The sequence below is a fragment of the Sorex araneus genome, chromosome 1, assembly GCF_027595985.1.
Source record: "Sorex araneus isolate mSorAra2 chromosome 1, mSorAra2.pri, whole genome shotgun sequence".
NCBI classification, from domain to species: Eukaryota; Metazoa; Chordata; class Mammalia; order Eulipotyphla; family Soricidae; genus Sorex; species Sorex araneus.
This window is the reverse complement of record NC_073302.1, coordinates 190,868,859-190,894,066: the sequence shown is the minus strand read 5'-3', so window position 1 is coordinate 190,894,066 and position 25,208 is coordinate 190,868,859. Positions and strand designations below refer to the sequence as shown.

General features: G+C 42.3%; 1 protein-coding gene across 3 annotated transcripts in view; it reads left to right on the top strand.

Annotated features, from left to right (window-relative positions):
• The window catches only part of RSF1 (remodeling and spacing factor 1), a 148,433-nt gene that overhangs the window by 118,336 nt on the left and 4,889 nt on the right, over nt 1-25,208 (top strand). For all 3 annotated transcript variants that reach the window (XM_055118650.1, XM_055118537.1, XM_055118607.1), the window contains exons 8-15: nt 1,424-1,528; nt 4,002-4,081; nt 12,267-12,321; nt 13,837-13,946; nt 17,951-18,018; nt 18,845-19,052; nt 20,992-21,209; nt 24,592-24,780. In XM_055118650.1, coding sequence (XP_054974625.1) covers nt 1,424-1,528; nt 4,002-4,081; nt 12,267-12,321; nt 13,837-13,946; nt 17,951-18,018; nt 18,845-19,052; nt 20,992-21,209; nt 24,592-24,780 — 1,033 coding nt within the window. The remainder of the gene's footprint in view (nt 1-1,423; nt 1,529-4,001; nt 4,082-12,266; nt 12,322-13,836; nt 13,947-17,950; nt 18,019-18,844; nt 19,053-20,991; nt 21,210-24,591; nt 24,781-25,208) is intronic.

The following is a 25,208-nucleotide window of genomic DNA, read 5'->3' as shown; positions in this document are numbered from 1 at the left end:
TAACTGGTACCTCTTAAAAGAGATCCAAACTGGGTGCATGCACTTTCCAGATTTGCAGTGATGTCTTTGACTATTGCTTCTTCATCAAGGCTGCCTTCCTGTCCCTTTGAACCTCCATGATTCCCAGGTGCTTCCTCTTTAATTGATCTCAGAGTTTTTGTCTGATGTATGTTTGTCCGTCCCTCCCTCCCTCCCTCCCTCCCTCCCTTCCTCCCTCCCTCTGTTTTCTGGAGGTTATCTTCATTTCATCTTGGTGCTCACTAGTTTTATCCTTAGCTACTATTCCTCTGCTGCTAAGACCTTCTGGTGAGTTTTTCCTGCCACCTACCAGATTCTTTAGTTTTGCTATTTCTACTTGTAGTTTTCTTATTTCTGCTCTCATATATCCTCTTGCCTTTTATTGGCTGTCTGTTCCATTGTTTCTTTGAGCTCCTAAAAGACCCACACCATTTCTTCTCTAAAGCCATATATCAGGTGTTGTCTTCAGGGTTACTACCTTCATCACTAAGCATGGTAAGGTTTTGTGTTGCTTTCCCATTGTGACCTGCACACTGGAGATGGCTTTTGTATGTTGTTATGTGGATAGGCAACTGAAGTTAGAATGTTGTTGTAACCTCTCTGTGAGATATAATGATGCAAAGAAATGCATGGCCACATTAGTGACCATGTGCTTTGGGAAACCCATCTGACCTCAGGGTTCAAGTTCTGAATGTAGCTTATAGCCTTGAGTTCTCAGGACCAGGGCCTCATGTTCTTAGTTTTCATTAACATACCATGATTATGGAAGAGGTTTCACAGAAGCTGAATAAAAGGTTTATGAGAACTCTGCTATCATTCCAACTCTTCTCTAAAACTAAATTTGTTATTTTTTAAAAGTGAAATATTTGTGAATGTACCGTTTTTGTTTTAGAGAATTGGTTGTCTTAAATAATATCTACTTTAGGCTGATTATTGTTAGCTTTTATATAATGGTTCTATGTATAGTTTTGTTTCTTTTTATACCTCAGCTCCTTCCATATTTGAATTTACATCTTAAATGTTTCTTTGTACCAATAATGTTTCTCATTGTGGAAATGTTACTTTAATTGGAAGTTACTTGTATTTTTAAAGCCCTATGATAGAGTAACTCATGGCTGTAAAACTCTGTTACAGAGACCATATCATAGTGGTACACTTTCAGAGGGTGGTCATTTGCTTAGAATGGATTTGCCTTCTAAGTTGTATAGTATAATATTTTTGTGGTTTTGTGTTTTATGCAGTGTGTCAGGTCCTTCATGATCAGATCTTTTTCATGCTTTATCCAGTGAGTTTGCAGTATACAACTTAGAAATGCTGTAGTATACAAAGTATAAAACTTAGAAATGCATAAGTGTCACTGAGGCTTAGCCACAGTCAGGTTAATATTCTTCTCGGTTCTTTTCAGATTCTTCTGTGTGACTCCTGTGACAGTGGCTATCATACCGCCTGCCTTCGCCCTCCTCTGATGATCATTCCTGATGGAGAATGGTTCTGCCCCCCTTGCCAACATGTATGGCCTAGCACAACTTCATTTCTCCAGTTGTCTGGTTATTCTTTGCTTGTTGGGCCTCCCCCACAGTCTTCAGGAAGTCTAGGGTCTTAGAGCAGTTATTGGCCAGGTGGGGCCGTGATTCAGTGCACGCCAATGCAGTGCTACTTGGGCACTACAGTGCTCCTAGGACCAGGGGTTCACCGAAGCTCAGTACATGTTAGACTTGCTCATTAGGCCCCAATTCTCTGGTTATTGGTCACCACCACCATCTCACACACACACCCCTACCTCACCCCATGCCCAGTGGTTTCTCAGGGTTCCTCACACACACACACACACACACACACACACACACACACACACACACACACACACACCCCAACCCACACACACACACACACACCTCACCCCATGCCCAGTGGTTTCTCAGGGTTCCTGGTTTGGATTCCCCTTCACCACATTTTATGCATTCCTTAATCAGCTACATTTCTGCAGCTTAGCACATCCTTAGCAGTTTCATTCTTTAACTCGTGGTGGTTGCGCTGTTTCTGCCTTTGTTTTCTTTATCTTGTTTTGGGGCCACACTGGTACTGGTGCTGGAGACTACTTGTACCATTCTCAGTAAAGCTTGGAGTTCCAAGCTCAGGGCCCTTTCCTGGGAAGCATGTGCTCTGGCACTTATGAGGTTCCTTGGTCCTCTTTTCCAGCTATGTTTGACCCTGTAGTCTTGTGGCATGGTTTTGTGGATTTCCAATCTCTTTTTGTTTGTTTTGGTTTGGTTTGGTGCCACAGCCAGTGGTGCTCAGGGCTCACTCATGACAGGACTGGGGGGGGGGGGGGACCATGTGGGATACTGGGGATCAAACCCAGGTTGGCTGTGTGCAAGGCAAGTTCCCTATCCACTGTTCTATCTCTCTAGGCCCTATCATTTTTCTTTTTAAAAACAGTGCTGGAGCAATAGCACAGAGGGTAAGGCCTTGTATGCTGCCAAACCAGGTTTGGTCCCTGACACCACATATAGTCCCTCCCACAAGCAGGGCCAAGAACACAGAACCAGGAGTAAACCCTGAGAACCAGTTGGTGTGGCCAAAATTTTAAAATAAATACATTAAAATTGTGATTTTAATTTCACCATTATATTTTGTACATAAGGTATGCTTTTAAAATGCTTTTGGGGGCCTGGAGAGATAGCACAGCAGGTAGGGCGTTTGCCTTGCACGCGGCCGACCCGGGTTCAAATCCCAGCATCCCATATGGTCCCCTGAGCACGGCCAGGGGTAATTCCTGAGTGCAGAGCCAGGAGTAACCCCTGTGCATTGCCAGGTGTGACCCAAAAAAAGCAAAAAAACAAAACAAAAAAACAAACAAATAAAATGCTTTTGGATTTGGTGATGCTGGTACGTGTTGCTACACCCTGTACGGCACACCTAGAGTCTCCAGCACAGAGCCAGGAATAGCCCCTGAGCACCCCCAGATTGTTGTATGGCCCAACCCACCCTACTACCTGCCCCTCCGCTGCCAAAAATATCTTTTAAAAATTAGTATTTGGGGCCAGAGAGCTTGCTCACAGGGCTGTGTGCGCCCTTTGTGTGCAGATGCCAAGCCAACTCCTGGAAGCTTGAGAAGGACTCCTGAGCACAGATTCAGTAATAGCCCCCTTTTTTCTCCCCCTTGCACAGCTGGTATTGCACCCAAAACCAAAGAAACAGGAAAGCAAGGGCTTGGGATCTTGCCTCTTAGGTTTTTGGTGATAGTTTTTATTTTGGGCTTGTTGGCATACATTTATTTTTGTTGTTGTTTTGGTTATTTTAAGTGTGCATGATGAATAAGTGGGACTCACAGTTATTGTTCAGGGGTCTTGAGGAGAAAGACTACCTGACTGGGGGGTATTCTTGGGCTTAGACCAACAGTGCTGTGGACCATCAGAGCCATATCTGGTTGTGGGGAACCACCTGGAACTAGTGATTGAACTAGGAGCCCACAACCAGGCAGGTTCTAACCATTGCAACTTTATCTGTGGTCCCCGATACCTCCTTTATAGTGCTCAGGAGGTCTGGGCACCGCACCAGCAAATTTCAGTCAACTGGGTGGTGATTCATTATAAGTCTTGAGGCTGTGGTCCTGCAGGCCTTGCAGTGTGGGGACCCCCACAGTACCCCCAGCTAAGAGACCATTTGATTCTAGGACTCCAATCCTGGCTGGTTATATGCCTGGCATGTGCCTTAAATGCTATTCTGTCTCCAGCCCTCTAAAACTACTTTAAGCAGTTTGGTGGTTACGGGATATGTTACTTGGCAAGGTTTAAATTTCTGCCATGTGCTTTACTTAAAAAATATAAAGTTTGTCTTCAGATCAACGTGTGCTGCAGCATCTCTCTAGAATAAAGATCCATTCTTTCACTGGGTGCCCCTGTCAGCTCTCAGAGCAGTGTGCCAGTGACAGTGCTTTGAGAGGGATTTCACAATGGCATTCATCTGTTTCACTATTTCAGAAATTGTTATGTGAGAAATTGGAAGAACAGTTGCAGGATTTAGATGTTGCCTTAAAGAAGAAGGAACGTGCTGAACGCAGGTATTTTGATATGCTTTTTTTTTTTTATTTGTTTATTTTTTGACCTTTACAAAACTGTTCATGATTGGGTTTCAGTCACACAGTGTTCCAACACCTGTTCCTCCACCATTGTACATTTCCCAGCACCAGTGTCCCCAGGTTTCCCCATTTTGATATACTTTACCTGGGAATGTGTTGCAATCTGGAGTCATGTGTCCATCTAAATTATGCATGGACATCCCCAGGCATTATCACATGAATAATAAAAAGAATGACTTGTAAAGGGATTGGCCAATTATCTGGACTACGTCTGGCTGTTTCTTGTTTTGTATTGCTGGTGATTAATTATAAATAAGTTTTCCTCCTTAATAAGCTGGAAAAAACAAGAATTGCATTTCATGGCACATAGTTTTATGTGAATGCTATAAATGAGCAGTGCTCATTTGTTTACATATTGTCTCTGTCTGCCAAACTTGATTTTTGTTTGTCCTTTTCTAGGAAGTTTGCCAACCCTATCTTTAATATTTATTAGCATCTACACTGAATAAATGTCGGTCCACACATTGTTGGGGATAGATAGATAAATACATACATATATACATACAGTTCAGAGTTAACTCTGTACTGTAATGAGGACAGGTGGACTAGGAGTTGGTACATGCCTTCTCTTCTGTTGAGCAGAATTCTGAATGGTGAAATACAGAGCATCTTTTTGAAGCACCTTGAGATAGCTGTTCATGATAGGGTTTCAGTTATACAATGTTCCAGTACCCATCCCTCCACCAGTGTACATTTTCCATCACCAGTTTCTCCGATGCCCCCCCCCCCCCAGCTTACTTTTCTGGCTGGTACTTTTCTCTCTTTCTCTCTTCTCTCTCTCCCTGTCTCCTTTCTGCCTGCCTGTCTGTCTGTCTGTCTCTTTCTCTGTCCCCTCTCCCCTTTGTGCATTATGGTTTGCCATACAGGTACTAAGTAGCCATTGTGCTTGTAAAGGGAGTTCAGTATTTTCATCGGCAAGGTACAGCTGGAGTAGCCTTTTTAACTAAGTGGCAGCTTTCAGGTGTGGATGTGACTTCCAAGGCTTTGGGAAGTTCAGGGAGGTGTCAGGATGTAGCCCATCCCACCTCTGAGAAAGCAGTATAGAGTATTTTAATGCTGAAAGGGGTACAAATGATTAAGTGATGCCTCCCCTTTTAATCTGCCACTGCAATCATTCATTGTGATTTAAACTAATTAATGATTCTTGGAGGAGCAGAGATTGGTGTTGAGCCTTAAGGGGTTTCTGAAGGCTGGATAGAGAGCTCAGTAATCAAAGATGAATTCTCTTCACGAGCTGGGGTCCAGAGTTCTGCTACTGCATGACTTACAAGCATCACTGGAGATGATCTGGGTGATGCCCCACACCACAAACCCCAGCAGCTCTGCGTCTTCAAGCCATGGCATTGAACCCACAGCCTGCTTGCCTGAGCATGTCTGCAAGTAGCCCATAGGCCTGGTGAGCACTGCTTAGGTGGTCCCCTTTCCTCCAAAATAAGAATGAATAAATGAAGAAAAATTGGAGGTTTTAGATTTGATAGTTAGGTTGGTATGTATTTATTTTACCAAGAGTAATCTTTGATTACTCTTGTTTCCATTCATTCATACATATCTATTATCTAGCCAGACTGAAGAGATAATGTCATCTTTCATCAGAGAATACAAAAATATGGAGCTAGTGTTTCAATACAAAGTATACAAACCTAGGTATATTCAGAGCAGTACAATCTCATTTTGTGAGGCATGCTTTAGTTCTCTAAGTAAATGCAGAGAGAAGGCATTTTAAGCAAAGTTCACAAATGTAGGGAACAGTGAGAGTAGAAGAGTTAATAGGGGTCTGTTCTAAAAATGCATAGTGAGGGGCCAGAGAAGAAGAAAGGGGGAAGGCACTGCCCATCAGGTTCGTCTTGGCACCTCGTATGGACCCCAAGCCCTGCCAGAGTGATCCCTGAGCATAGAGCTAGAAGTAAGCCCTGAGTACTCTAGTGTGATCCAGAAACCAATAAACAGGCACTGGGCAGATAGTACAGCAGGGAAGATCATACCTTGCACTTGATCAACCCAGGTTCAATCCCCCGCACCCCATTTGGTCCTGTGAACTCACCAGAAATAATTCCTAAATAGAGCTAGGGAATAACCCCTGAGTATCACTGGATGTGACCCCAAAACCTAAAAAAAAAAACAAAAAAACCCAACATACTGAAACCAAGTTGTGAACATCTTCGCATGCCTGGCTATGGAATTTAAACTGTTCTCCTCAGACAACAAGGGAATAATCACAGGAAGTAGATGTTTAATCACTTTTTTTTTTAATGCTCTGGCAATAGAAGAATTAGAATTAGTTAAGGTGATTGGGAAAACCTAAGCTGCCAGGATGAAACCCAGATCAGCTGTGTGCAAGGCAAGTGCCTTAACCTTGTTCTACCTGTCTGGCTTCCGTGTGCTTCTAGAGCTCAGCCCTGTTAAGTCTTCTACTTTCACCTCTGCCTACCATCTTAACTAATTCTATCTTACTTTTGCTAAGTCTGTAGCGTTTGGGAGCTAATAAGGCCTGAATTTGGGTAGTTATTATGATAAGGGAATGGAAATGCTAAAGAGAGTTTTCAGAGGATTTGGCAGTCAGATACTTGGTTCATTTGTACTGCTGTTGGAAGGTGCTATGAGAGAAATTACCATTTTCTTTCAGTTGCCCTTACTCCCTTCAGTTGCTACTGTGCTAGCTCTTACCTGCTCTCAGCTACAAAATTTCTCAAAATGTACCTTACCTTAAGACAGCCCACTCACTTCATGATTCCTGACTTTAGTCTTTAGAAAGGTGCACCATAAAAATAAGTTTAGTGCCAGAAAGGTAGTTCCGTGGGCTGAGTACCACCAGGAGCACTCCCCCAGCACTGCCAGGAGGAGCCAGTGGCAGAGCCTCATGTCACCCGCACACACAAAATGGGCATGGTTTAGGTTCTAGCACTTAAATTTATTTATTTATCTATCTATCTATCTATCTATCTATTTATTTATTTGTTTCTATTGGTTGTCTAGGACTAGGAAGAGAGCTTTAAGCACCACATACTTTTTGTGTGCAAGGATTCAGGTTTAATCCAGGGTGGACCCCCAGCACTGCGTCACCATGGTTGGCCAGTGAGCCTGTAGGTAGCGGCTGCAGACTCCCTGAGCACTGCTGAGAAGCCGCCCTCCTTCCCAAATAGGTCATCTAAGCATCTGTGTAGTTAGATATTCTAGTTGCGGGGGTGCCGGTGGGCAATTTATTTTGTATTTGTCAGATCCAGGGCTCGAACCCAGGGCCTCACATACGCAAGGCAGGTACTCTGCTGCTGAGTTCCCGGTACATGTAGTGAGACCGGAGGGAAGTGCTGAGGTACTCCTAGTTTTGTTTTTTTGACACTATAGATACTTTATGACAAGTAATAATTAAGCATTAAAAGTCTGGGGATGCAGTTCAAAGGCACATGTCCTTGGGCATGACCAAAAGGCCAGACCTTGGGGCCTCGAGTACCACCGGAGCTACTCATGGTACTAAGTAGTCCAGATTGGCTACTATTTATAGTAGCATATTAAACAATATGCTACTATAATATGATACTATTTATATTATTTATAGTAGCATATTAAACAATATGCTACTATAATATGATACTATTTATAGTAGCATATTAAACAATAGCATATTAAACAATATGCTATTTTTTGCATATTGAAAATTATTACACTCAGCAATGTCGATAGCATGGGCTTGAGAGGATATGTATTCTCTCTCAAAACCAACAATGTGCTGAAAATGGCCTGAGTTAGACCACGTCCCATAGCCCGTGTTCACATGATATATAGAGGGACACATTTTTGTTTTTTCTTTTCTGGTGCATGGAGTGCTGTAGAGTATGATGCTGCTGTTAAAAGTTTTAAGTATTAGGAGTCGGAAAGATAGTATAGCAGGTTAAGTGCTTGCCTGGCAGGTGGACAACTTGGGTTTGATTCCCATAACCGTGTATGATCCCCCCAGTCCAGGCCAAGAGTGATCCCAGAGTGCAGAACCATGAGTAAGCTCTAAATATCACCAGTATACCCCCAAACTACTTGCCACCCAAAATTCTTTTTTAATTTTTAGATCGGGGATGTAGGTTGACACTAGAACTTTCGCTTACATGTGTGAGACTCTGGATTCAGTCCCTGGAACTATTAAAACAGTTCTAATAAATGGGGCCAGAGAGGTAATATTGTGTACTTGCCAGGCACAGAGCAACCCTGGGTTTGATCCCTAGCATCCTTCACATACCCCAAACCTACCAAGAGTGATCCCTAAACACAGAGCTAGTAGTAAGCACAAAACACTGCTGGGCTTCAGAACCAAAAATAAATATATTAAATAATTGACTGTTTTTGTCTGGTCATGTGTCTTAGTGCTAGAACTATTTGCCTTTTGTGTGAGGCCCTGCATTCAATTCCTTTTAGAGGGAAGATCCTTTTTTTTCTTTGCTTTTTGGGTTACACCCAGTGATGCACAGGGGTTACTCCTGGCTCATGCACTCAGGAATTACTACTGGCGGTGCTCGGGGGACCATATGGGATGCTGGGAATCGAACCCGGGTCGGCCATGTGCAAGGCAAACACCCTGTCCACTGTGCTATCACTCCAGCCCCGAGGGAAGATCCTTTTATTAAAAAAAATTTAATTTAAATTTTATTAAAATGTAGCATAATTTTTTCCAATTGTTTATTTCATTGATATCTCATTAGTTCAGTTGCTTCTCCTCTTTGTGATACTCTTTACTTAAGTGTAGTTAGTCGAGGGACATGTATTTTTGTGGCTTAAGATTGCACAATAAATCCTATGTGAAGTTGAACCATAGAAAAGAGAATAAAGTTACTGTTATAAGAAGACTAATTAAGCACAAGACCAAATAACTGGAATTTTTGCTGTTTGTTACATCTTCCCAATGATTTATTTAACCAACCTTTCATTATTTAAAGCTATTGACTGTAAATTCCAAATTGTTTCACTTTTAAAAACACATTTTTATTCATCCTTTTTCATAAATCAGTAAGATAAGTTTCCTACTACTCATCGCAATTTAGAGCCTTTTCACTTACTCTCTGTATCATAGTATATGAACATCATTCCCTCTTGTGCATGAATTTGTTCAACTTTTGACCACTTTGCTTGATTTTCTTATTATGAGCCTACTTCGTACCAGGCAATATCATTGGCCTGAAGAAGTATATTCTGTGGGCTGTTCCTCAGAGGGCTCTCCAGTGTAGTGGGACAGGTGAAAGACTCAATGTTAGTGACTAGCCAACATCTGTCTAACAGTTGATACTTTGTTTGGTCTGATGTAATAGAAGTTTATTCAGCTGGCTATAAAGATTCCTTAAGGAACTTGGCTCTTGGGGCTGGAGCAATAGCGCAGTGGGTAGGCTGTTTGCCTTGCACGCGGCCAACATGGGTTCGGTTCCCAGCATCCCTTATGGTCACCTGAGCACCTCCAGAGGTAATTCCTGCGTGCAGAGCCAGGAGTAACCCCTGTGCATCACTGGGTGTGACCCAAAAAGCAGAAAAAAGAACCAAAAAAGAAAAAAGAACTTGGCTCCATCAGTTATTTTGAAAATCAGATAGCTCTGTGCTCAGCAATCACTCCTCCTGGTGTTGAGGGTACTGAATGGTGTGGTTGGGGTCCAAGCCATATCTGCTCTGTGCTAGGAAAGAGCCTATCCGCTGTACTGTTGCTCCAGTCCCTCTAAAAGTATCTTTATTTTAGCATCACAGAGTATGGAGCTGTGTGGCTGCATTTATTTTTGATTCTGCAAACAAGAATGAATGATCTGAGTACAATTCCCTGGGACCTTGATGTGGTTCTGTTTTGTAGAATTCAATTTTTGTATAGTGCTACTTATTACCACAAGATTATAGCTTTGTGAGGCTGGAGCTATAGAACAGCAGGTAGGGCATTTGCTTTGCATGCGACTGACCCAGGTTTGATCCCTGGCACCCCATATGGTCCCCTAAGAACTACCTGGAGTGATTTCTTAGTGCAGAGCCAGGAGAAATTCCCGAGCATCACTGGATATGGCCCAGAATACAAAACGACCTTCCCCCCCCCAAAAAAAGAAAGCATAACTAGGGGCTGGAGTGATAGCACAGTGGGTAGGGCGTTTGCCTTGCACGCGGCCGACCCGAGTTCAAATCCCAGCATCTCATATGGTCCCCTGAGCACAGGAGTAATTCCTGAGTGCAGAACCAGGAGTAACCCCTGTGCATCGCCAGGTGTGACCCAAAAAAAAAAAAAGCATAACTAATTAATAATGTGTATTATTGAAAACTACCAAGCATAAAAGCAAATTGCAGTGGACCTTTGTGCAGTGTGATAATTTGAGCTCTAACTTCCTGGGCAATTCAAGTATAGCAATCTGAGGGCCAGGTGCAGTGCCAAGGGTGACACCCAGAATGTTACATAGTGAAAGTCAGTGCCCTGCCTCTGAGCCATAGCCCTGGCCCCCTCCAATATGACTTAAAGACTTCAAAAACTAACAGACTATTCTTGACCAAAAGCCTGAATGATAGCATAATCAGCTGATTAACAAGCATGTAATTTTTTTTATTTTTGAATCACAGTGAGATAGTTACACAGTTGCAAAATTGTTCATAATTTTAGTCATATAGTATTCTAACACCCATCCCACCCAATGTCCCCCTTTCCCTCCAAATCTCCCCCACCCCCAAGGCCTGCCTCTATGGCAAATGCTTATCTTTTTCCCTCCCCCCCCCTCTTTTCCCCTTTTAGGCACTGTGGTTTGCAATACCATTACTAAAGGGCTATCATGCATATCACTCTACCTCTTTTCAGTACCCAGTTCTTGTCCAGAGTGGTCATTGCCAACCATCATTGTTATAGTGTCCCCTTCTCTGTCCTAACTTCACTCCCCCAAACTCCCACCCCCTTGTGGCAAGCTTCCTACCCCGGACCAGTTCTATTAACCCTCATTTCAACAAATAAGTGCGATCATTCTATGTCTGTCCTCCCACTGACTCATTTCATGCAGCATGATACTCTCCATATCCATTCCTGTATGAGCAAATTTCATGACTTAATTTTATCCTAACGGTTGCATAGTATTCCACTGTGTAGATGTACCATAGTTTCTTTATCCGCTTATCTGTTTTTGGCACTTGGGCAGCAGGTAGGGTGTTTGCCTTGCACACAGATGACCTGGGTTCGATTCCTTCACCACTCTTGGAGAGCCTGGCAAGCTACCGAGCGTATCTCGCCCCCATGGACAGCCTGGCAAGCTACCTGTGGCCTGTTCGATATGCCAAAAACAGTAACAAGTCTCACAATGGAGACATTGCTGGTACCCACTTGAGCAAATTGATGAGCAACGAGATGACAGTGATACAGTGATTGTGAATAGTGCTGTGATGAACATAGGAGTGCAGATGCCTTTTCTGTATTTTTTTTGGGGGGGTGGAATAGAATATATTTCCAGGAGTGGTATTGGTATTGAAGCTCAGTTTCTAGTTTTTTGAGGAATGTTTATATTTGATTAACAAGTATTTTGTATGTTACATGTATAATACTATATTCTTGCAATAAGGTAGCTAGAGAAAAGGTGTTAATGAGATTTATAGTACTAAACTGAATTGGTTTTGTAAATTTTATAAAAGTTAACTCCCTTCAAACTTTGTGTCATTGGGGAGCTAAAATGATAGTTTAGGGGGTAGGCACTTTGCCTTGCACATGGCCAACCCAAGTCCAATCCTTTGCATTCCATATGGTCCCCCAGAACACCGCCAGGAGTGATTCCTGAGTGCAGAGCCAGGAGTAACCCCTGAGCATTGTTAGTGTGACCCAAAAAGGGAAAAGAAAAAAAAGACCCAGCAAAGAAACCTGAATCATTCAAGCATCAGTTATAATTAGTCCAAAGTGGGCTTTCTGCTCAGAGCACTCAGTTTTGATACTTGAAGATACTATGCCTCTCACAAGCATCAGTACTATAAATTTGATAGAGAATAGTTAACATGCATTTTGCTCTTCCTCAGTTTTGTGTGTCTGATAACAAGCTATAACCAGGCGTTTTAATGTTAATGTCACCTGTACTCCTGAATGATTTTATAATTTTTTAATTTTAGACAATCTCATTTTCTTTGTGTTTTTCACTTAAAGGAAAGAAAGGTTGGTGTATGTGGGTATCAGTATTGAGAACATCATTCCTCCACAAGTAAGTTTCTACTTTTCAGTATTTTTAAGGAGAAATTTGCCACTTGCCTCACTATCTGCTTTGAGGACTTGAAAATCTGTAGTATATCTGTTGTATTGAAATGGAAACATTAGGCCTTGCAGAAATCATCTGTACAGAGTGCCTGCCTTGTAGCACCACGCTGTGAGTTTAACTAGTAGGTTGTGCTGCATGTCCTCCCTGCTTCCTGGCCACTGCACTGGCCAGTTGCGCTGGCATTGGGGGAGTGGACACGAGTGGACACCCATTCTCCCAAGTGTCATAGTGGCAACGAGCAATTCCCAAGGACTCTCACTGTTGTGACTGTGTGTGCCTCCAAATGCTTCACACCGAAACCAGATTTATAAGCTCAGCATATGTGGTTCCTTTTCTTTATATATATTTTTTAACCCTGAATTGTGTGTTTTTTTGTTGTTTTGTTTCTTTGTGTGTTATTTATACAAAACAACCAAAGAAGAGTTCAAGGAAGACTTGGGGTTATCATAGACTGCAGTTTGTTCTTAGAGTTAAGAAGGCTAGTACAGGAGTGACTGCATATATACCATGGTCTTCATTTGAATTTGGGGAATTCTCAAGTTTCTTTTAGGCCTAGTTGAACCACATGCTTGAAAAACTTGTGCTAAAGTAGTTTTCTTTCAAAATCGTGCTCATAACGCTTTCCTGTAAGTCCATTCTTTCTAAAAAATACTTCATGTATCAAATTTGATTGTCAAAAGATTTGCTAATGGGGTGGCCATAGCACTAGTATAGCAGGTAGGGCATTCGCCTTGCATGTGGCCAACCCAAGTTCAGTCCCGCCTGGTTCAATCCCCAGCACCCCAGAAGTGATCCTTGAGCTCAGTCAGGAGAAAGCCCTGAACACCACTGGGTGTTCGTCCAGCAACAAGAAGTATTTATTCAGTGGCCAAGCATAATATATTTATGTTGTGCATGGGTCAGTATCAGAGTTCCGTCCTCATCACAGACCTCAAACACCCAGGCCCCTGAGCACTTATTGAGAGATAACAAAACAAAGAATGAAAAATACTTAGTAATGGAAAAATGATTTTTTACCAGAGGTAATTATAAATTTATGAAAATGTTTCACCACTTGTTTTTGTTTTGTTTTGGGAGCTCTTGCCCCAGTTCTGGTCATCAGGTTTTTAATCGTGTTGCTAAGTGTTTTGGTGTTTATTCCATTTAGGGAGAGATTCATCCTTTAGCTCTTTCATTTGTGCTGCCTCCGACCAGTGGGAGATACTGTCTCTGGGTTTCAGTGCGGGGGTCCATCTAGGGAGGCATTTCTTGTCTCAAATGCTGTAGGGTTCACTTTTAAGAAGATCCATTATAGGATGCAGGTGCTGAGTGCTTTTTTACTTCTTTTCTGGAAGAAAAGGGAGTGGGAGGCCAAATAATTTTGGGAGCCTCTGGCCTAGATGGACATCAGGCTATTAGTTCGAAGGAGCTTTAGTTTCTCATAAGTATTAATCTCTTTATAATATCGTATTTTCAAACCAGGAACCAGATTTTACTGAAGATCATGAGGAAAAGAAAAAAGATGCTAAGAAATCCAAAGTAAACTTGCTTGAAAGAAGGTCAACACGAACACGGAAATGTATAAGTTATAGGTATGAAATACGTGGGAATAGCTGCAATAAAAGTATAAATCTTGTTGGGGCGAAAGTGATAGTACAGTGGGTAGCCTTGCATATGCTGACCTGATTACAATCTCCAACACTTATAAGGACCCCCGTGCCCTGCCAGGAGTAAGCCATGAACACCATCATGTGTGGCCCAAAGGTATAAAAAAAAGATGATCTTTAGTAAAATTATAATGCTGTTTTGACATATTAAGTGGTTAGAAATGAACAAATATTAAATATTAAATTAATATTTAATATTAGTTATACAAAAAGTAAATGCTACTTTTTATTATCTGATAAGTTTGGATTTTATTAATGGAAATGATTACAAAGAAAGTTGTTATTTATGAATTAGTGTGTGATGTGACTGGAAGAGGGAGGTTCAAAATCAGGACATTGGAGTATCTTATCTGGATAGCTGTAACATGGTAACTGAGGTAGCAGTTAAATTGTTTGCTTTTATGTGCATTGTATATTTCTTTGCTTCTTGGTGCAGTTTCCTATATTACCTAATTTTCTTGTGAATGAAATTATAAGGAAGTGTGAAGGAAAAATAATGCATAAATATTTCCTAGTATATTGGTTAAGTAGGAACAGATCTGCATTTTCAAAACAAACATTATATCTTTTAATCGTGATATAGTCCAAGGAAGCAAAGATTAGTTTCATAGAATTTCATCTTAGATATACACCTAGATTTGGAACTGCATAGTCATATGCTAGTTTTTGGTTTTGTTTTGGATTTTGTTTCTGGGGTGGGGATGGACTGCCGGGGTTGGCCACAGTGTACACTGATCATATCCAGGGAGATAGTTCCGAGGGCTGGAGCACAGGTTGTGGGCCAGAATCCAGGCTCATCCTTGGCACACCATAGGTAGCCTGAGCAGTGAGCCTGGAGCAGTGAAGCCGCTGAGCATCTGGGAGTGTGGCCCAGGAGAGAAAATGGGTGGGGACACATATAAAGGGGTATGTTGAGGTAATCCCACAGCCCTGCATTGCAAAGTAGTCTAGGGCTGAGGCTTCATTTTTAATTTTTCAGAATCCTAGCTCTTTATTAGGAAAAAGAACAGAGAATGCACAAATTAAATTTTGCTTGGCAACTGATTAGCTATGGTATAATTTCTATTTCTGAACAGTGTAAGACATTTTACTGTACAGTATCTGAATAAACAAATACTTAGAGGTATTTCCTTCATACTCTGCTAATTTAAATTGGCTTTATTTCTAAGAAGGGAGGAGGCTTCATACTTTAAACTTCTTAGCTTTTTCAATGAGGAGTATTGTATTCTATACATTTCCCACTATGTCTTCTTTTAAGGCACTTCAAGTTAAATATGTTATCATACATAAACTTGGAAATATGGATACAATTGAGATATTTTAAGTGTAATACACATGTATGAAAGACCTATACTAAAAATGGTATCTTCAAATTAATGACCTAAAATGTATTTATTTTTTTTAATAACACATGAATAATCACAATTTATAATTTAGTGGGGAATCTATGGGGATATAACATTTTGCATACAGTTGAGGTGGATTTTTTTTTTTTTTTGCTTTTTTTGGGGGGGTCACACTGGTGATACACAGGTGTCACTCCTGGCTCTGCACACAGGAATTAACCCTGGTGGTGCTCAGGGGACCATATGGGATGCTGGGAAACGAACCCGGGTCGGCTGCGTGCATGGCAAACGCCCTGCCCGCTGTGCTATCACTCCAGCCCCAGGTTTTGTTTTTTTTTTTAATAGCAATGTGATTTGCAAAGTTGTTCGATGATTCGTTATAATCTTTCAATATTCTAATACTAAATCCATCATTACACCTTCCCTCCACCATTCTCTCTAATTTCCCCAGCCACCCCTCAATCTTGCCCCTATAGCAGGCCCACAATAATTTATTTCATGTTTTTTGTTATTAATAAATTGCTAACAGGATGATCAAAAAATATTTCCTCAGAGGAAAATTAGTATAAGTTATTGTATCACCATGGAGACATTAAGTCCTTGTGTGATGATGAAGATGTTATTACAGGTAATTCTTCTTTATTACTGTTTGGTTAGTTGAGATTTGGTGCCTTCTATGTTACATCCCATCCAATCTGGCGTGTTCCTACTGGATTATCAGTGTTAACAGGGTTTGGAGAACTCACACCGCTTTGCAGCTGCATGCTCCAGGAAGTCCAGAATTATTAACTGGGTGGTATTGCTGTGTAGGATAACTTTGGTTTGCCCTTCCTTCCTGGCCTTTGGGAGCTTTTGTGTTTGTTGATTGCCCCCCAACCTGTCAATTACCTTTGTCTCCTGATCAGACTCTTACCTGTAAATATTGTCTCTCTTTTCTCCTTAATGTCCTTTGCACGGTTTGTATTTGAGAACAATTGCTTTTTGTATGGATACAAGAAGACAGTTAAAGACAAGCCTGTGGCTTGGGAGTTGATTGACTCCAGATAATATTATCTCCTGGACTTTCTCAACTTAAGCCTTAGTTGTCCTTACTTCCTAGATCCCCAAAAGCAATGTCCTGACGAGGAACTGGATGGACCCAGGGCAAGCACTGAGCTATGAGCTACCCCGGCATCAAAATGGGCCTGGCCCAAGTGCCCTAATGCGTAACTATAAGTTAAGAGCTTAGTCATGGACAAATTCATTCATGATCCAAAAAGTAATAACTAGATTTAGACCCTGCTGACGTTAGGAATGATTGATCTGGCCTGAGCACTGTAGTCTGAGTCTGTGGTGAGATGCCCCTAAGAGAGTCACCCTACAAGCCTAGAAGTGTCTATTACTGTGTCCATACAGAATGGTAAATATTAGGAAGGGGAATTATTAAGTTACTGGTCTAAGGAGAGGAAAAACACCCCTTAAGGGATGTTTTGCCCTCGTGGGCTGCAGGTAGTCGGGAAGACTGGAAAAACATTTTGATTGCATTTCGGTGGGGGGGGATGTTTAGGGGGCCATGGTGAGAGAAAAGAAGGAGTGGCTGTGGGGAGAAGGGAACTGTGACAGAGGGATGAGTAGATTGAGTGAGACAGAGAGTTCCAGGAAGATTGAGGGAGAGACAGATGGAGAGAAGAGACACAGAGTTAGAGGAGAAGGTTGCGAGTTAGAGAGAAGGCTGAGAGCTGCAAGTAAGAGTGGCTAGGGAGACTCGAGAGAAGTCACGGAGTGCGTTGTAGACTGAGTTAGAGGGTTGGAGAGAGCTGGGAGAGACGAGAGATTGAATAACTAATCAGCAACCAGCTTGGCCCTCATTCTTCCTTCTTCCAAGGCAACAGCCATCCCGGGTGGCTCGAGAGCACTGAACATGGGCGTTGAGAGAGCCACCCGGAGGGCCCGTGAACATGCTTTCATATGTAATCCCCGAACAAATGAGTTTACACAGCTCTGCACAGTAAGAGTTTTACATTGCTGGAGTTAAAATTTTAACTGGATGGTGGCTTTGGGTTGTGGACATGACTTAAGTACATGTGGAGGTGAGAGGAGGTAGCCTATCCTGACTCCGAAAAAGCCTGGAGATTTCCGTCACCAAGACCCACATACTGGAATCTTCAGGTTAATTTCTGGGTGACGCTCAATCTGGAGACAGTGGAATCAGCCCGAGGCATGGCAAGTTTTGCAGTGTGGGAGCAGGTGGCTGCTACAGCTCTGTTTGGGTGTGCCCTGGGCTGCCTATTCCCCTCTTTGTGCCCCTGATGTCTCAGCCATTTGCAGGTATCCAAAGGGTTTTTTGAGGATGGTTGTTCCATCTCTTTGGGGATTTATTTATGAGTCTCTGGAGTAAGTCTCATCTATAGATGAGCTTACATGGCACCAGAGGTAATTTGTGGGCATGACTGCTGGGGCTTCTGGAAGTCTGAGAAGAGGCTTGGTTACTTTTCTCTCTCTCTCTTTTTTTTTTTTCTGTGACTACTGAGGTAGTACTTAGGTGACCTTCCTAACCCAAAGGCACAACAGACTGCAGTCAGATTGTTGTTTATCTTGTTTCAGATTTGATGAGTTTGATGAAGCAATTGATGAAGCCATAGAAGATGATATCAAAGAAGCTGATGGAGGAGGTATGCTTTTCCCATTATTTGTTCTGTTGTATCAGCTGCAGAGTTTGTGACCGGAAGCATGTCACAGGGTCCCAGTTTGGGTAGTGTGGGGTGTAAGGCCAGCCTCTCTGAGGTGCTCAGGTTGGATTTATGGATGTATATTTTCTTTGTCAACTCTACATTTTATGGACTTCTCTGCATGTATAATTGATGGTAAATTATCTTTATTCCTTTTTCTGTTTTTTTGTTTGTTTTCTTGTTTTGGGGCCACATCCCACAGTGCTCAGGGACGACTCCTGGCTCTGCACTAAGAAACCTCTTCTGGTGGTGCCAGAGATTTAATCTGTCAGTCACGAGCAAGGCAAGCACAGTATCTCTTCAGACCAAAATAAATATATACATGTATATATATATTTTTGCTTTTTGGGTCACACTCGGCAATGCACAGAGGTTACTCCTGGCTCTGCACTCAGGAATCACCCCTGGCGGTGCTCAGGGGACCATATGGGATGCTGGGAATCGAACCCGGGTCGGCCCAGTGCAAGGCAAACGCCCCACCCTCTGTGCTATTGCTCCAGCCCCCAAAATAAATATTCTTGAGTGACTGCAAATTGATAGGAAATTCCTTGGGGGCAGGAAGATGATGTTGTGGTGATGATTACACCACTTGGTGCCTGTGCTCCAGATCTCTCAGTTGCGCTCCTTTATGGGGTGGTAGAGGCCACACCAGCAGTGCTGAGCAGCTTTGGGTCTGTTGCCTGCTTATTCTCCCCGCCGTCTCCCAGCCCCTAGAGGAGATTTGGAATTAATGTCTCTCCTCACCCCTGCATCTGCTCCCCATGTTCAGGGGTTGGCCGAGGAAAAGACATCTCCACCATCACTGGCCACCGTGGGAAAGACATCTCTACCATTCTGGACGAGGAAAGGAAAGAGAACAAGCGGCCGCAAAGGGCAGCTGCTGCTCGTCGGAAGAAGCGCCGGCGGCTGAATGATCTGGACACTGACAGCAACCTGGATGAAGAGGAGAGTGAGGATGAGTTCAAGATCAGTGATGGGTGTGTGTTTCCTAGAAACCAACATAGCAGCTTATGGAAACCCAGGCATGCTTGTTGGGCATTCGTTCTTCCTGCTCCTGAGTTATGTTTTTGATATTTTAGAGCATTTAAAACCAAGTATGGGTCTGGAGCAATAGCACAGTGGGTAGGGCATTTGTGGCCGACCCGGGTTTGATCCCCAGCATCCCATATGGGCCCCCGAAGCACCGCCAGAAGTAATTCTTGAGTGCAGAGCCATGAGTAACCCCCTAAGTATCGCTGGGTGTGTCCCAAAAAGCAAAAAAAGAAAAATCTCAAATACGCTCATCTTGATTCCGTTTTGCTCAAAATAGAAACTCCTGGTGTGCCAGGAAAGGCATAGAGATATGGTTTAAAAAAAAAAAAAAGATATTTTCGGGGCTGGAGAGATAGCACAGCGGGTAGGGCGTTTGCCTTCCACGCGGCCGACCCGGGTTCAAATCCCAGCATCCCATATGGTCCCCTGAGCACGGCCAGGGGTAATTCCTGAGTGCAGAGTCAGGAGTAACCCCTGTGCATCGCCAGGTGTGACCCAAAAAGCAAAAAAAAAAAAAAAAAGATATTTTCCTTGCACAAGGCTAACTCATGTTGATCCCCAGCACCATCAGAAATGACCCCTGTGAACTACTGGGTATGGAACCTCTCAAAAGATATCGAATACCCTCTCAAAAGGTAGAAAATTGTTTCATAGTTGGTTGTTTAATATTTAAATGTATTAACTTCTTAAGCATCTATTTAGTATGAGCTTTCTCTGTACTTGTGCTACTTTCTGCCATCAGTTCCACGAGGGGTTCCCAGCCAGATGTGAAAAATAAAAAAGTACACACGATTAGATATGGTCCTCTGATGGTTTGGTGTGGGTGGATTGCACAAATCAGGAAAGACTTCCTCACAGATTAAGTATTGAAATAATACTGTGCCAGTTTTTCTTTGAGATTATTAGTGGATAAATAAGCATATAGATCAACCACACATACGAGTCATTCTCCATGATGGCTACTTAAACCATAAGTTAGAGAACAGAGGAAGTCATGGACAGCCTCATAGAATGAAGCTTGATCTGAAATTTGAAGAATGTGTAACTGAGAAGATTGATCACTTTGAAATTAAAAGCAGGATGAAAAAATAATGCATCAGAGTGTAGAATTCATGTCACATGTATAATAAGGCATCATGGAATATTTAAGAAACTCCTGGTGTGCCGAGAGTGGCAAGAGTCCAGGGAAGAAGAGTAGATGTGGCCCAGAGGAAAAACCAGAGAATAGGGATTTGTATGTTGTGCTTAGGACTTGAGACTCTCATAAAGATAATAAAATCTACTGAAGGTTTTCAAACACTAAGTAATAGAAAGCTCGTGTTTCAGAAAGATATATCCTGACATCCATTTGAAGACTCTTCTTAGAGGAAATGAGTCACAATATTAGAGAATTGGGTATTTCATTGGTAATTTAGGTGGAGATGAGTCTCTGTCAGAGAATAGGGGTCAATTTTATCTTCACAAGGTAGATGCAAGTAATGGATTAGATGATGAAAATGGAGAAAGTAGAATAAGTCTATATATTTCACTTAAATTACTAGGTGGGTGATAGTTCCAACTGTGAAGTTGGACACCAAAAAAGAGAGATAATAATTTTGCTTTTGTACATACTGAGTTAAAAACACTTAGGAACATCTCAAAAGTCTAAAGAAGTTTATAAAAGTTAGCATCAGTTTCTCTTTGTCTTTCCTCCTATGAAAAGGATAGGCAAATTTTTCACGTTTTTATAATCAGGAAATTTGAGATAATCATACAGATGTTATATTAAGACCATTTTTAAATAATTCACTTGGTTTAGAATTTGAAATTAGAATTTCAGAACTCTTACAAATGGATTCTTATATGTAAGTGTGCCAATCTAATTCATCTGGTTTCTCTTGACAGGTCTCAGGATGAGTTTGTGGTGTCTGATGAAAACCCAGAAGAGAGCGAAGAGGACCCTCCATCAAATGAGGACAGTGACACTGACTTCTGTGGCCGAAGGCTGAGGCGACATCCTTCCCGGCCGATGAGGCAGAGTAGGCGCTTGAGGAGAAAGACTGCTAAGAAAAAGTACTCTGACGATGATGAGGAGGAGTCTGAGGAGAACAGTAGAGATTCTGGTAAAGATGACTTGCATCTACCGCATACCAGCTCAATAAATTCTTAGCACTTCTGCAGTTATGCATCTTACCTTAGTCTTGCATCATGATTCACTCATGATTTAATTTTTCACATCAGACACATCCAAGAAAAGACATACATGCATTAACTTCATGACACAGTTGTGAGTTTGTGATTAGTTCTTTCATGCCAGTTGTTTCTGTATATGGATTTAATCTTCACGGTGTTTCCCAGTGAATATTCTTTGTGAACTGAAATAATATTCTCATATCTAGTTTTGAATTGAAAAGGATGAATCACCACTTGGCTTTGTTATTATGTAGTCACATTTTTTTTAATAAGCCCTTGTTGATGTCATAGTTTATGATTCTCTTTATTGACTAAATAAAAGGATAACCATTAGTGCATTACAGGATCAGCATATAGTTCACATCATATTGAAAAAGTACCACACCGGGTGAGGAGAGAGCTCAAATGGTGGTACGCCTGGGTTTATCCCCAGAGCCCTGCCAGGTTCTACATCCACATCCACCACCCTTTCACACCTCCCTCTTCTGCCCAACACCAAGCTGAGAAATGCCCTTAATGTTCACTGGGTGTGGCCTCAAGACAGAAAAATAAAACCATTGCCTGGTGCCAGGAATGTTGCTTAGTGGCAAAAGTGTATGCCTTGCATGCTTGAACTGGGTTTGATTCATGGCACTACAGTAAAGAAACTTTTAAAAAAATGTGATAATATTATATCTTCTACTTTGGCAAGGCTCACGGTGTTTTTTTCGCATTTACCATTTCTAAATCTTTTGAATGGTTTGGGGACAGGCTCTTCTCTGTAGGCCCTCAGTGTTGTGTGTCTGTGTACTGAGCAAGCTACTCAAAGCTACAGCAAACACCATTCTGGGCCTCATCTGCTAGGAGGAGTCTGACCGTGGTCTTAGCAGGCTGATGATCATGGGTGACACATAGAAAAGGGGGAAATCCCTTTGGGCTTACTGGAGGCTTTGTCAGTGATTTTTTTTCTTCCATAAACTAAATACAGTTGTCAGAATGAGAATTGGGATGGGGCTGGGTTACACTCATCGATGCTTTCAGAGGCTTACTCCTGGTATAAAAACAAGCACCTTATAAGCCTTGTACTCTGTGGCCCAGTCTGAGGCATTGTAATATAGATATGATGCTATTATGTAGTTTTATTATAATGAGATTTATTATACATCTCATTATACATGAGATTTCACCAGGTCCCTATTAATGTTAATCAGTGTTTTCCTGGCCCAGGATCCAGTATTGGATTACACCTTGCAGTCACACATACCTTTTATTCCATATATTTGGAATATGACATTATCTCAAACATTGTCCTTTTTTACCTTGACCTGAGGAATCTTGCCTTGCCTAGCCTTGCTTTGGCTCCACACTGGCCCTGCTCTGTATTCAGGGAACCTTGCAGTGCTGGGGATTGAACCCAGAGTTCTAGCATGCTGCGTGGGCTCCAGTACCTGGCCCTGCTTCCTGGTTTTTAGTTAGGGGGCAGTGTTGGGAATCTCCTCACACATGCAAGGCAAATGCTTTACCACTGAGTCACTTATACACTGATTCAAGTATTTTTTTGTATCATTGGTGCTTGTGGACTTTCTGGAGGTGTGGCTTGGGTCTTCCTAGCAGTGCCCAGAGTACACACGGACTTCTGCCTGCAATTCTCCACTCACCAGGCCTTTGATTGAACATGAGGATTTGAGGGATGTGGTGCTCCTGAGACCTGTGGTCTGGGGCTACCAGGCTATACACTGCTGCAGGGATGTGGACTCTATCTGGGGGGTGCGCCTGGTCTCTGCTTTGTCCTAGCCCTGCACTTGGGATCTTACGTAGTCAGTAGATACGATACTCTAGGGTCATAGCTTTGACAGATCTCACTAGGGACCCTCAGAGTATTGGCAATCTAGTTTGAAATGTTTGCAATCCATCTGAAAGTGAAACTGGTTATGATGATTCCATGGATTCTTTTGATGCTTCTGGAATGATAACATTGCCAGCAGTGCTTGAGAGTTGATGAGGCCCTATGTGCTATAGCTAGCAAATCTTGAAACCATAAGGAAAAGGAAAATAAAATAAAATTCTACTTTTGTACTTTTGGATAGACCCATTTGCTGTGGTTAGGGGATTTTTGGTTTGTTTCAGGGTCACACCTGGTGGTGTTCGGGGTTTCTTCTGGCTTTGCACTCAGGAATTACTCCTGGCATTGTTCATGGACCATATAGGATGGCAGGGATTGAACCTGGGTCAGCCGCAATTCAAGCAAGTGTCCTACTTAATATTCTCCACCCCAAGCGAGTGGCTAGTGAAGTTGACCTGTGTGTCAGGTAACTGGTTCCATCTAGAGCTGTATCAGGACCACAAGCCATTAGACTCAGGGCTTTTAATAAGAGCCTCTAGGTTGACTGAGATAAGGGTTCTAAAACTTCCTAGAACTTAGAAGATAGCTCAGAGGGTTGGGGTATATACTTTGCATATGCTTGGAACCCTGAGTTTAATCCCTGGCTCCCTTTGGGCTCTGCAGACCCCTGGAGTAGCTCTGGTCACCCCCAGGCTCTGCTATTTGGTCCTGCTGGCTCTCAGCACCACTGAGCTGCCAGACCTGTGTGGCCAGGCCCTTTGCTTCTTGCAGGGTTGGGTCAGGGGAGGCACATCGCCGCTGGTGTTCAGGGCTCACTGCCTGGCTCTGTACACAAGGACTCATTTCTGGTGGTGCCTGGAGTGCCTTCCAGTGTGCTGGGGACTGAACCAGTGGCAGCCATCTGCATGGCCAGTGCCTTACCAGCTGTACTGTCTCTCTGGCTTTTCCCCACCCCAAGTTTAATTTTAAAGAATTTTTTAAAGCAACTTTATAAAAATTTTTAAAAAAGAATTTTAAGAAAATAAATTTATACGAGTGTTTTTCTTTTAATTTTTATGACTGATTCTGCTTAGTAGCTTTATTTATTCTGAGGTGGGGGTTAGTAGTGCTGCTCTAGCGGTACTTCTGCTCAGTCTATGGTATTGAGCCAGGATTGGCTGCTTGCGAGGCAAATGCCTTAACCTATGCATCGTCCCTTCCTCCCCAGCAGCTTTGTGGTTTTATAATATAAACTAAATGATTTTCCATTTAATGGGCTTAAAACTTAATTTCATTGATTTTTTTGGTATTTTGGGGCCATACCTTGCAGTGCTTAAGAGGCTGTTCGTGACACAGTGCTTGGAGGTCATTTCAACAGTACTCGAGATTCTGTAGTACCAGGCATCTAACCCAGATTCTTTGTGCACTCTAGCCCTTTTATCCAGGTTCCATCCAAATGGACTTTGATTTTCTACATGATATCTTTTTTCTTCCTTTTATTTCTCCCACAGAAAGTGATTTTAGTGATGATTTTAGTGATGATTTTGTAGAAACTCGGCGAAGGCGATCAAGGAGGAATCAGAAAAGGCAAATCAACTATAAAGAAGATTCAGAAAGTGAAGGTTCCCAGAAGAGTTTCCGGCGTGGTAAAGAAATCAGGCGCGTTCACAAGCGTAGGCTGTCCAGTTCAGAGAGTGAAGGTAAGGGTTGGTCTTCCCCTTACAGAAATTCAGACAAGGCCTCAAGAGAAGTTAAGGGAACTCAGGGGCTCTCTACCATATCAGGAATTTTGTATAATCAGTATGTTTTAACCAAAAATTATTTTATACCTATTTACTGTTAATTATTAAAGAATTGGTACTAGGGTTTGGAGAGATAGTATATCGATAAGGCACTTGCTTTCCATATGGCCAGCCCAGTTTTGATCCCCACATATGGTTCTGCTGAGTCCCATCAGCAGTGATCCCTGAGTGCAGAGCCAGGAGTAAGCTCTGAGCACTGCTAGATGTGGCCCCAAAACAAAAACACAAGTGATGCCTCGTCAGATAGAATTTAAAGGTTTCCAGTTCAACTACTGAAAGCAAATACTTGTGGAACTATTTGAGGCACTAGTGATAGAATAGTGAAA